The 12,500-nt window shown below is 34.6% G+C and overlaps 2 protein-coding genes across 4 annotated transcripts in view; both read right to left on the bottom strand.

Moving 5' to 3' along the window:
- LOC137644929 (uncharacterized) overlaps positions 1-12,500 on the bottom strand; it is a 592,257-nt gene that overhangs the window by 347,036 nt on the left and 232,721 nt on the right. The window lies entirely within an intron of this gene.
- On the bottom strand, positions 4,951-5,613 carry LOC137645375 (tigger transposable element-derived protein 1-like). Its single transcript, XM_068378183.1, has one exon. It carries the CDS (start codon positions 5,611-5,613, stop codon positions 4,951-4,953), a length of 663 nt encoding a protein of 220 aa, XP_068234284.1.

Genomic DNA, 12,500 nt, shown 5'->3' with positions numbered 1-12,500 from the left:
CACCACGTGAAGATCCCAAAATTACCTGTCAACATTCATCACCAGTCTTTCATACTAAGAATATTTAGTATGTGGAATATTTATTTCTTTCATTCAAATCTTTTTATCTCTCTAACCTTAGAAAGTATGCATCCGAAGTGAATCAACACGTCAGGTAAAATTTACCGCCTGAACAGACCTTTAGTGTCTGATGGAGGGCGAGAAATAAACCCGTAAATTGACATTGTGATGTAGAAAAAAAAGGCTATTTTTCCTATTGAAGCGTGTGGGCATTTCTCTCACTCATGAGTGGCAGAGACAAGAGGGAGGCCATGTGGTTTATACAACAATGTTCTAACGACCAACTATAATTTTAGTCAAAAATAAAAGAAAAGACACGACCTTTGAGCAAGATTTAATATATTTCGCTGCTAACAATGTACCTGACGGCAAAGATATACTACAATAATTTTTTTTTCTTTATGCTATAATTGTTATCATAAACGCCATTACTCTGTGTCTGTACTAAGAGAGAGAGAGAGAGAAGAGAGAGAGAGATGAGAGAGAGAGAGAGAGAGAGAGAGAGAGAGAGAGAGAGAGAGAGAGAGTTTTCAAATAAGAATAAGTCGACGTTTCGAGTAGTTTCGCAATAGCTCTTCCCATCAAACATCACTCAACCCCATACCTCTGACGTTAGTTACACTGTTAGCAGCGACATATATTGCCTCTCGCTCAGGGAATTTTTCCTTATGACTGACTGTACATGTGATCAGTCCCAAAACCCCCTTCTCCATCAAAGCTATGACCAGGGAGGGCCAAGAAATGGCTGGTGATCACTTAGGAGGTCGATCTATGGTCCACCCCTACACCACCTTATCCCTATTTCACGAGGCTGGTAGGGCAGAGGGACACTAGTGAAAAATATTATGCTTAAGCTCTCAACCTGTGGATTGCAAGGCAGAGACTTTCCAATAAGCTATCACCACTATACCAAAAACAGCCCTATTTGTAATCCAATAAACAATGAGACCGAGGAGAAAAACATTAGCTAATTGATACCTCGATCATTGTCATATTCATTGTTCAAAAGATCGAGATTATTCTTGGAACTGAAAAGGACTCCACCAAGAAAAGCCTAGAGGAAAAGGTCAAAGCCATTCACAATCCAATTTAAGTTGTGTTAGCTGTCAATTTACTTTCATTCTTATGACAGTCACTTGAAAGCCTTTTCCTTGCCATCTAAAGAATTCCAAAACCTTTCGTATCTTTTTTTTCCGAGCGGAGAGTGCAAAGAATTTCTTCAATTCTTTTTTTTTTCAGAACAATTTCACTAAACTACTTTTTATTCAACTTTTCTCACTTATTGAGCAGAACCTTTCAGCATTTCGTGTTTACGAATTTGTTTTATTTTCCTATTGATAGTCTGTGTCCTTTTATTATTCTTGCTGTATTGCAATAAAAGAAAAAAAGATCTGCAATTTCTACTTTAATGGTTTCAGAAACTGCTCTCTACTTCCTTACAAGGACTCGAATACTGCTTTGAAATTCAGAACATTAACATAATTCTTCGTAATGAAATATACTTCAATTTGCTTTTAGCAACTGTTCTTATTTATCCTTGAGAACATATTTTAAATCGAACCGAATCAACTTACCATTTACGAAATGTTACATTAGTAAAATGGGAAAAGTCAATGAAACTTTTAACCCATTTAAAATTATCCTTCCTCTTCAGCTAAATAGATACATATCAAACATCCTCTCCGAAAAATTTGATACATTTGAATACATATGAAATAAAATACTGCCACCTATTCCTTTTCTCCTTTTTATTATAACTCTTCAGCTGTGCGGTCTCCTCAAAACAAAAGAGTTTTTACCACCCTCCTCATACTGGGAAACTCATCTTCACCTTCCTTTCCCTCAGTTTTAGAATCTACTAAATCCTGAATAAAACTGGTCTCCTAACCCTTAGTTCTAGTATAATAAATCTACGCCCTTTGTCTCTCCATATCTGAATCCACAAATCCCTTTCAACGACTTGTCACCCGCTACCAATTTATTTTTTTTCTTGACATCTTCTCTCTACTCATTGGGCTGTTTTCTACCCATTCGCCAGCACTTCATAGTATTCCTCTTTCCAAATATCAAATATTATTATTAGTTACATTGACCATTGGCATCAGGTGACAATGATTTTAAACAGAAAATATTTTCTACTTTCTAAGACTTCGTTAGGCGTTATTATTTTTCTTAATTATCAAATAGTAGTAGTTAGATCGGCGTCAAATCTGGTTTATTTTTAGATTTAAAAAAAAGGCCAATGATGGATTCAATAAGGCAGTTGTTTTACATATGATATCTAAAAAAAAAAACTAAACTGTTTGAGACGGTGAAAAGCCTTTCAAAATGCTTCCTTTTTTCCGAATGCCTCTTTTCTCCAAGTATCTCCTGTCACTTAACTAACCATCCAGAGATTGTCGTTCCCGCTCTTCTGGGAGGGATCAAACCCCCGTTTCACCCTTTTAGCGCGTTACCGTGCGAATAATTCTTTTAACACAAAGGAAGAAATTTTATTCTGTTTCAACCGTAAAACTTGTTATAACTCAACTGAGGCATTCACTGGGAAAGGGTAAATGGCTATAAAAGATGGGAAAAGGGAAGGAATAATGGCCAAAAAGATGGCAGGGGAAATGTCTTCTTGTAAGCTGTACTGTGAGTTGGAGAGTATAATTCCGCTAATGCTAGTCGGTTTGGAATTAGCTTTGAAAAAACCAAACAAATTATTAAAATACTTATTTTTTTTTTTAAACGTAAGAATAATTTTAGATTTCTTTATTACAATGAATTAAATTGATCTAAACTTTTTGCACTTTTCTACCGCACGTTCAGTCATATACTTAATGATAACTTTTATATATTTTTGAAATAATCTTTATTCTTAAAAACTCTACCTGTTTTTCTTCTAAACTGGTAATAACATATATCTATCTGTTTTTTACCTAATACTCCAATGAAATAAGTGTTTTTTTCTAAAGCACTTACACCAACGCATTAAACACAATAATAAAAGCACACTTTAAAGCAGATGGTTATATGTCTAACATGATTGCAGGCGAATCTGGTAAACACAGAAACAAGGGATAAAAATAAACCTTAAGAAAGATACAATTTCATAGAAATGTATAACAACTATTTCTGAAGTGATCTTTTAGAGATATATCCTGTAGAGTGAAAACTGTGCTTTTATAAGAAAGCAAGTATATGCGTAGCAACAACAACAATCACACAGACAAAACTAATCCATTTCCCATTTGATTTGTTTCTTGATTGTAATCTTACATAGAAAATCTTGTAATGTTCACGAGATATAACTTTAAATTTCACAACAGGCCGTATATTTGCCGTGTGTCTATGTGACAAAAATATACGGCCTGTTGTAAAATTTAAAGTTATATTAAATTTTCCAAATGTCTAGTCAGTATAAAATTAAAATAAACCTGCAATTAATCATAAAAACAAATAATTCATTAGTAGTTGAGGGAAACTGGTAATGCGAGACAAAGTCTTTCTGATTTCTTTTTCTAGCGAAACCAGCACTATCTTTTTACAGAAATGCCTTGAGATACGAGCATAATGCATTCTAGGACCTAGCTGTATGTCAATTTACTCTTATCTCAAATAAACTTTTCCAATATAAAATAATTGTAGAAAAGAAAAATCCGTTCCCACCCTCTTAAAAACACCAAAATCAATGATATAACAATTAAAAACATGATTAATTGTTCAAATTCCAAACATTCACTCACAAAATGACATAAATGACTGTTGGACTGTGATCTGCAATAAAATGTGGCTTCATTATGGAGTTCTTACCTTCGAGACAGATGGTAGTGGCTAACGGCAGTGTGTGCTTACACTATGTATCTTAACACTTAAACATTAAATTTACTTAAATAAAATTAGCTTACACCTACACTTAATTTTAAAATATATTTTAATCTTATGTATTTTATTTTCAATTTTTTTTACTGTTCCCCACTTAGCTCTTTTTACCTCGCTTTCACCTTCAATTGTTGTAGGCCTTAAAAAAAAAACCTTTCCAAGGAGGTTTCCTTTGTTTCCCTTTCAAGATGTTATGGCAACAACTTCGGCAAGTGTCCTGAAATAAGATGAAGCATGACCACAAGACAAAGTCGGACACATCTTGCCACTTAGCCAACACTTTCTTAATCTCCTTTCTCTTAATCTCCTTTAAAGAAAGAAGTTCCTCCGGTTCTGCTACTTCCTCGCTGCTGAGCGATTGTAACACTTTGTATGTTGTCTCTTCTGTAACTTGATCAATTCCTCCATTGTGAGCTCTTCTTGATGCTCCTCGACAAGGTCGTTCCCATCTTCCTCATCTACCTCCAGCCCCATGACCTTTCCAAGAGAAACTATCTCTTCAACACAATGGGTTCAGGGTCAGGCTGCGGCTTACCGGACACTTCGAAGTCCCTTTCAGCTACGGAATCTGGCCACAATTTTTTCTACGATGAATTTAAGGTTCTTCGCGTTACACCCTGTCATGCCTCATCAATAATTTTCAAGCAATGAACAATATTGAAGAGGCCCTTCCAAAATTCGCGAAGGGTGAGATTGGTGTTTTCTTTGACACCAAAGCATTTCTTATACAAATGCTTCGTGTAGTTGAAGTTGGAAATGACCTGTTGGTCCATGGGCTGGAGGACTGGCGTGGTGCTGGGCATGAGATAGAGGACCTTGACGAACTTTAATTCATCAAATCTCTTCAAGAACAAGAGGGTAACCATGGGCATTGTCTAGGATCAGAAGACATTTTAACGGCAGGTTTTTCTCCAACAAATACTTTTTGACTGTCGGACCAAAGCACAGATTAACTCATTCAGTGATAAAAAAGTCTCTTAGCCCAAGCCTTAGAATTTGCACACCACATAACTTGAAATTTTTCTTTCAAGATCCTTCAGCTCTTGAAAGCATATGGGTTCTCTGAGTAGTACACCAGCAGTGACTTGACCTTACAGTCACCACTGCCATTGCTGTGATGAATGTCCTCCTGGGCATCTTCTTCCAAAACAGGCCATTTTCATCACAGTTGAAGACTTCTTGGGGGATACAGCCTTCTTCAGCAATAAGTGAGGCAAAACATTCGACACACTCCTCTGCAGCTTTCACGTCAGAACTTGCAGCTTCCCAATGCCTCACAACCGAAAGGATCCTAGTTTGCTTTTTGAAGTTATCAAACCAGCCATGACTGGCTTTGAAGGTCTCCACTAGCGTCAATGTCTCTTCACTCGCAGCCGCTTCCCTCTGTTTCAAGTCTTCGTAGTTTGCGCTGGCCATTTCACAGACGATTGCCTCAGTCACGCTATCTCCCACCAACTGTTTTTCCTTAATCCACATCAACAGAAGCCTCTCCATCTCATCATTTACATCACTTTGTAGCTTCGACAGGATGGTTAGGCCTTTCGAAGGCTTTGTGCTCTTAATAGCATCCTTCTGTTTAAGGATGTTACATATTGTCGATGTACTCCTCTGGTAATGGTGGACCAGTTCAGACACTTGTACACCACTCTCATGCTTCTCGATAATTTCACGTTTCACCTCGATCGTCATCATGCACTTTTTCTAACCACTGCCCTGGTTTCCACTCGCTTGCTTTTGTCCCATGACTATTTAGTTCATTGTCCTATAATTAACATTAAAACACGTAAATAAAGTAAACTGTACGGGCGATGCTCAGAGATGTGTTCAGACATCAGAGATCAGGCGAAATGAATGACCGTTGTGGGCCTTGAGAGCAGCTCCCACGTGCTTGGCCACCTAGCGTCAGCTTATGTGAACATGCTCAGATCTCCAATTTTTGCTCGTATTTCAATGCAAAAATTTGTTCGGCGGCTGGCCCGTATTTTGAGACGCTCGTATTTTGGGACGCTCGTATCTCAAGGTATTACTGTACCACAATACTTATTTCAATAATTTATATTACTCACAGTGCTCCTTAAAGTAAAAATAAAGTCAATTCATTTGGGAACAACATATTAGAAAATACTAAAATTCTCTGGGTAAATATGGCTCATTATCAAAACTATATTCAAGACAGTATACACGGATAATAATATTGAAAAAATTTAAAATTCAATATTACTTATATTATGAAATCTTTTATAATTTCTACTTTTAAATCTGATGATTTCCAGTTCGATCGATAATGATTATCAGTACAAGTTTTTTTTTCTATTCCTAAACCAATAAACAAGGCTAAGTTGGCATTCTTAACATAAGTCTTTAGTAGTGCATGGAAAGCAACAAACTCGTCTTTGCTTCTCAAATTTAATTTTTTTTTCTAACGCAAAAATTCGAGGTACTTTGGCTATGCCATCGCAGGTTGCAAGAAAATAATTTTTCCGATATGGCGATTTCGATAAAGTCAAACGAAAGATTTCGTTGAAATAATTTCTGTAATAATCCCCTATTTTTTCATCCTATAACGAATCTTCATATTCAAAGTCATAACTAGAATATTATAGTCTATAGTCCATGGAAAATAAATAGATCCATATAATTAGTAGAGAGAGAGAGAGAGAGAGAGAGAGAGAGAGAGAGAGAGAGAGAGAGAGAGAGAGAGAGAGAGAGAGAGAGAGAGAGAGAGAATGCCCTCCCAGCAATGCAAACGTTATCGAATGCCACCAGCCGCAAATGTAAATGGTTATTTAATTTAGATAACCTTTACATATTACTGCTCACAGAGTCATATAGGAAACCCGGTAAAGACCATTTTCAGTACACACAGGTAGAAAAATTTCCACTTTTATAAGAATATTCTATTCATTCTGATATAGTTTATTCCAAGGCCCTTTTCTGGAATCAATTCGTCTTTCGTTTTACCGTAACTTTCCTTAGAACATCCAAGGAGCAAAATAATTTGGTTAAGGGAATACCGACAGGTAACATACCTATACAATAATTTGTAGGTAAAGCTGGCCGTCAATCGTTTATTATTCCTGGATAGCGTTTAGCCTCTCTCCTCACATAACAAGAGCAATAATAAGGGAAAACAAGGAAACCACGCCCGCTTTTATGTTTTCAGGTAAATATAAAAACAGAACACAGTTTTGTAACTCTAAAGGAAAACTGCTGCCCTTTAAAAGTGACTGCCACTAACGCTGAAGCCTGGAGACAAGCTATCAAACCTAAATGGTGAATAAGAATCGAGGACGCAGTGGCATCAATTTCACCCGGAGATTGGAGCTTCGGGACGCAAAAACGCTGATGGGCCCGAGAGACTGTGCAGCTTTAGGGGCGTGAAGACAGATGGTATTCGACCTTTACTTGTGATAACAATGCAAAACGATGACAAACGACAAGTGGCAAAGCAAACAAACAAATGCACCAGGTGGGGTTGCTTTAAAGATAAAAGGGACAGGATGTGTTTTTTTCATCTTTATATTTGGGAAAAAATGAACAACTTGTTCACTCCAAAAAAAAAAAAGAGTTAAAAATTAATGAAATACAAATTAAGAAATGATAAGGATGTGAATTATTCAATTTCCTAGAATGTTGTAACTTTTTAAAAATTATGTTAAACTAATATCATTAAGACTGAAGAGTAATGTCATACAACAGTAAAAGGGAGGTTCCAGTCGAAAATTTGCTGAGATTTGAAGCTTAGAGATATTCAAACCAAAGATGATATGCATAATAGCATTTTGGAAGAACAGAATAGTTAAATTTTCTTTTAAAATACAACATTCATGAGTTTTCTTAAATGAGACATGATCAGTGGGTTAAAAACTAGTCACCCTAACGCTGTTTGGGGGGTTTCATACATTTACGGTAAAAGAAAAAAAAAACAAGCAAAGTGAAATAGAGAAAAAATATTTGTCATGCAAGCAAAAATCTTATTGCAAAATAGAGAGTATAGAAGTAAAAGAAAATTTCTAATGTATTTTTTTTTTTTTTGCTTACAAAAAACTACTGGAAAAGCGAAAATTAGTTTCCAGAATAAGGCGGAAACGGTTAAACGTCTGTCGTAAAAGTGATAAAAAAAGCGAGATGAAAAGAAATAGAATTTAAAGGTGTAAAGGTAAGGCCACCAATGGTTTTTAAGGTATAATTATAAGCTCACAAAAAACTTAGTTGTGTACAGAAAGCATTTATATAAAACTTATCGCTCAGTGTACATAAATAAGACGCGTTACGTGACACCATGATGACAAAATTACACAAGATAATTAAAGTATGTTCCCAGTTAATTACCGACCTTATTTCTTATCTTTCTTTTTGGCGTTAACTATAACTTTTTTTCATTTATCTTATTGTAATTTTGACCATCCTTTATATTCAGATCTTTCCGGATACTTACTTGTTTACTTATTTTGGGTTTAAATCCAACCCTCCACTGAAGTCGAGTGAACTACTCAGGCCGGTCCATATTAATTATATAACGAAACATTATCATTATAACTTATACAATTCTTTGATAGTAGCATCTTCCAAATCATATGATCTTGTGAAAAGTAATGTCTTTAGTTTCTTCTTAAATTCAATTGCTCCCTTTAGGTCCTTCATTTCAGTTGGCAGTTTATTATAGTGTCTAGGCGCACAGTAGCTAAAAGCCCTTTCACCAAATTTACTATTTGTTCTTGGTTCAGATAGCCTATGTTTGTCACTCATGTGTCTTGTGTTAACATTTGTTTCTAGTTCTAGTTTATTCAGGCATTCTTTTAGATATTTTGGTTCATTTTGGTTCAGTATCTTAAACGTTAGTAAGAGTAGCTTGTATTCAATTCTCGCTTATACCGGTAGCCAGTGTAATTTAATTAGTGCAGGGGTAATTCTTTCCCTATTGTGTAGTTCTTTTATTAATCTAGCGGCTCTGTTTTGTACTCTCTGAATTATCTTCAGCTGATAATTTGGTAAGCCATAGAACAGTGAGTTGCAGTAATCAATTCTTGAAAATATGTGATGATTAATTAGTATGGCCATAGATTTTTCATCTAAGTATTTACTAATAAATGCTATGTTTCTAATATGATAGTTACAATTTCTTACCATGTTATTTATATGTTCGTTCATTGTCAGTCTATCATCCATGATTACTCCAAGATTCCTGACAGATTTGTTTAGGTCAATGATCGATTGACCTATTTCAATACTTTGGAAGCATTCGATTCTTTTTATATCTTTTTCATTTCCAAAAATAATACATTCACTTTTGTCTTCATTGAGCTTGAGCTTTTCTGTTAACATCCAAGCCTTAATGTCATTCATTATTTCATGTATCTTTCTTTTAGCAACATCAACTGATTATATTGGGAAATAGAATTGTATATCATCAGCGTATATTTTAAACTTAACTCTGTGAGTTTCAAGTATATTTGCCAGTTCAATCGTGTAAATTTCAAACAGGAGAGGACCTAGTACACTGCCTTGAGGCACCCCTTTGGTTAGTTTTCTTGTCTCAGATTCAACATTTGATATTACTACTTTAACTTTGCGGTTTTCAAGATAACTCACAAACCAGTCGTGTGCTCGTTCTACGATGCCCACAGCTTTAAGGTCTTCCATCAGATATGTATGTTCTACAGTATCAAATGCTGCACTTAGATCAAGCATTACAAGAATGCAACACTTGCCATTTGTTATAATTTATGTTATGTCATTTTTTATCGCTAACATTGTTGTTTCTGTGGAGTAATTTTCTCTGTATGCAGATTGATCATCAGGTATGGCATTAGATTTTTTCCGATATTTCCAGGTTTGTTCGTGAACAGCAGTTTCAATAATTTTCGAAAAATATGACAGATTTGATATTGGCCTATATGAACTTAAATTGTCTGCATCACCTTTTCCTTTATACACAGGCTTGATACACGCAACTTTTTCACAATCAGGGAAAACTGCCTGTGTTAGACTCATATTTACCATGTTTCGGTAGGTCTCTTGTAGTCTGGTGAAATTTTCTGCATCTTTTACATCATTAATTGGAAATGGATAATTTCCGCAGTAGGCTTTTTTTTTTACTTTCTTTATTATTCTCATATAATCACGCTGACTTAACTCTTTGAATACCCTTAGCTTATTTACACCTTTTGCTGATGTATTCCTTCGCTCTGTTGTGCTGATGTTGTGAAAACTGGAGCAGATTTGATTTATTTTTTCCTCAAAATAATCAATAAAATAATTTGCTAGGCATTTAGGATCATAAGTTATGTCAGGCAATACTATTTCTGTCTTTAGACCTAATAGTTTCTTTAGGTTCTTATGTATTTTCCCTGGGTCATTTTCATTGCACACTTTTTTATAATAGGCCTTTTTTTTTTTAACTAAGATAAGGTAATTGTAGCGATTTCTAGCTGCTTTGTAATGTTGTCAGTTTTCATTATTTTTATTTCTTTTCCATTTATCCTCCATTTTTCTTTTTCTTTTTTTCTCTTCATGTAATTCATTATCAAACCAGTTCGATTTTTCTTTAATTGTGATTATTTTTGTTATTTCCGGGCACCTATTATTATAATTAGTTGCAAGTATAGTTTTACTTCTATCAGTAATGCAGTTTATACAGGATTGTCTCTCTACGAGGGTGTGATTCTCTTCACAGTTACAAACTGGTGTTATCCCTTTTATATCCTCTAGGCTTTGTTCAATGAACTCTTTTGGACCAAAGTTAGTCTTAATTCTGTATGTGATTTCCTTCAGTATTGCATTATTTTTTCTAACGTCTATTTCAAAAGACATCAACTTATGCATTGGGGATATAGAGCAGTCAGGTTCAATCTCCATATTTAGTATGTTGTTGTTTTTGTTTACTATAACTAGATCTAGTATATGATTAGACTGAGCTGTTGGTTCAGACCCTATGTTTTCAAGGTCGTGGTTGTCAATCAATTCTCTAAATTCATTGACATATGGGTCTACTCTGTTATCAAGATGTAGGTTGAAATCACCACATATAACTATATTTCGATTGTCATTCAATGTATCTAGTAAGTTATTAAATTCATCTAGAAACATTCTTTTGCTTTTGCTCGGTGGTCTATAGAGTATAACTATTTGTAGATTTACATTTCGAGATAAAATTTTAATATTCATATATTCAAATGAATTAACTATGAGATGATTTCTTATTGTAACTTTGTATGATTTCTTAATTAAGATTCCAATGCCACCACCTCTTTTGTTTTCTCTTGGTTCATGATAAAAGTTATAAGATTTAGGTGTCATTTCATTTATTTTCGATCTGTCACTCACATTACCACTCAACCAAGTTTCAGTTAGTAAGCAAATATCCACATCTTGATCACTTACGACTTCCTTAATGATATGAGTTTTATTGCCAATGGATTGTATATTTATTAGATTACATAATATTTTCTTAATCGAAGCCATGGTCAGTATTGTTTCTGGCTCTTATTATTTCTTGTTTATAAACTTCCCAGTTTACTTTGTCATAGGATTTATGTTCTGTGTCATCATAGTTCTTTCTCACACAACTTATGCATTTAACTTCAACAACATTGCAATGACCCGCTTTATGTTCTCTCGCGCACTTGGGGCACAACTGTTTATTCTTGCAAATTCCTGGCATTTGTAACACTGGTAGGGCATGTAATGATCATAAACATTACATATTCTATATGTGGTACTAAGGTTATCTCTATTTTCATAGATTGCTTTACGTATCTTAGGTGTACATTTTATAATATAGTGTTTATGTTTATCCATTTTTGAATTTTCTTGCATTATGATAGTCAGATCATCGTTTTCTACAATGTGTCTATTTAGCCACTGGTTCTTAAGCTTCAGACTTTGAATAATATCGTCATCATCTTCTGGTACATTAGTAAGTTTTATCTTCGGTTTAAGTTTTCCTTTTTCAGTAACAGTGATCTTGTTTACATTACCTTGTTCCAATTCTGATTTTGCCTGCTCCAGGTTCTGTTTATCTGCAAATTTTATGATCAGGTGGCCATCTTTTGTTTCAGCAGTGCTTTCAACTTGGGCTTTTAATTTGGTCTTAATTGTTTTCTTATTATTAACTGCTGAAACTTCATCAGTTGATTTTACAATCAATGTTTTCTTTGATTTCAGCTTTTCAGCATATGTACCAGTTAGATGCTTCCTATCTATGTCATCTTCATTCCTTTTCTTTTCATTTTTTAATTCTTTCATTTCATTTCTTAATTCTTGCATCTCATCTCTTGTTTCTTGCACTTTATTTCTCATTTCTGTCATGCTATCCTTCATTTCTTCTATTTTATTCATCAAGACCTGAACCAAATGATGAGACATTACGACTTCTTCATCCAATACTTTTCTTTGTATGTTTGCTGCATCCTCATTGAACTTATCAGTGCAATTTCTACATATGTAATAAATATGTTCGTTACTCAATAGTCTTCTGTCCGCTTGTGACAAATTTTCTATTAATCCAGAACATTCGTTTTCAATATGATACCATTTTTTATATCTATTACAACAAATTCCCTCATTGGCAACGA

This window comes from Palaemon carinicauda, chromosome 8 (genome assembly GCF_036898095.1).
Source record: "Palaemon carinicauda isolate YSFRI2023 chromosome 8, ASM3689809v2, whole genome shotgun sequence".
NCBI lineage: Eukaryota > Metazoa > Arthropoda > Malacostraca > Decapoda > Palaemonidae > Palaemon > Palaemon carinicauda.
Note: the sequence above shows the minus strand (reverse complement) of the source record. Positions and strands in the feature narration are given on the sequence as shown.

Bases quoted from the DNA above. Each gene is read 5' to 3' on its own strand.
- LOC137645375 (XM_068378183.1), bottom strand. From the start codon at position 5,613: ATGACGATCGAGGTGAAACGTGAAATTATCGAGAAGCATGAGAGTGGT.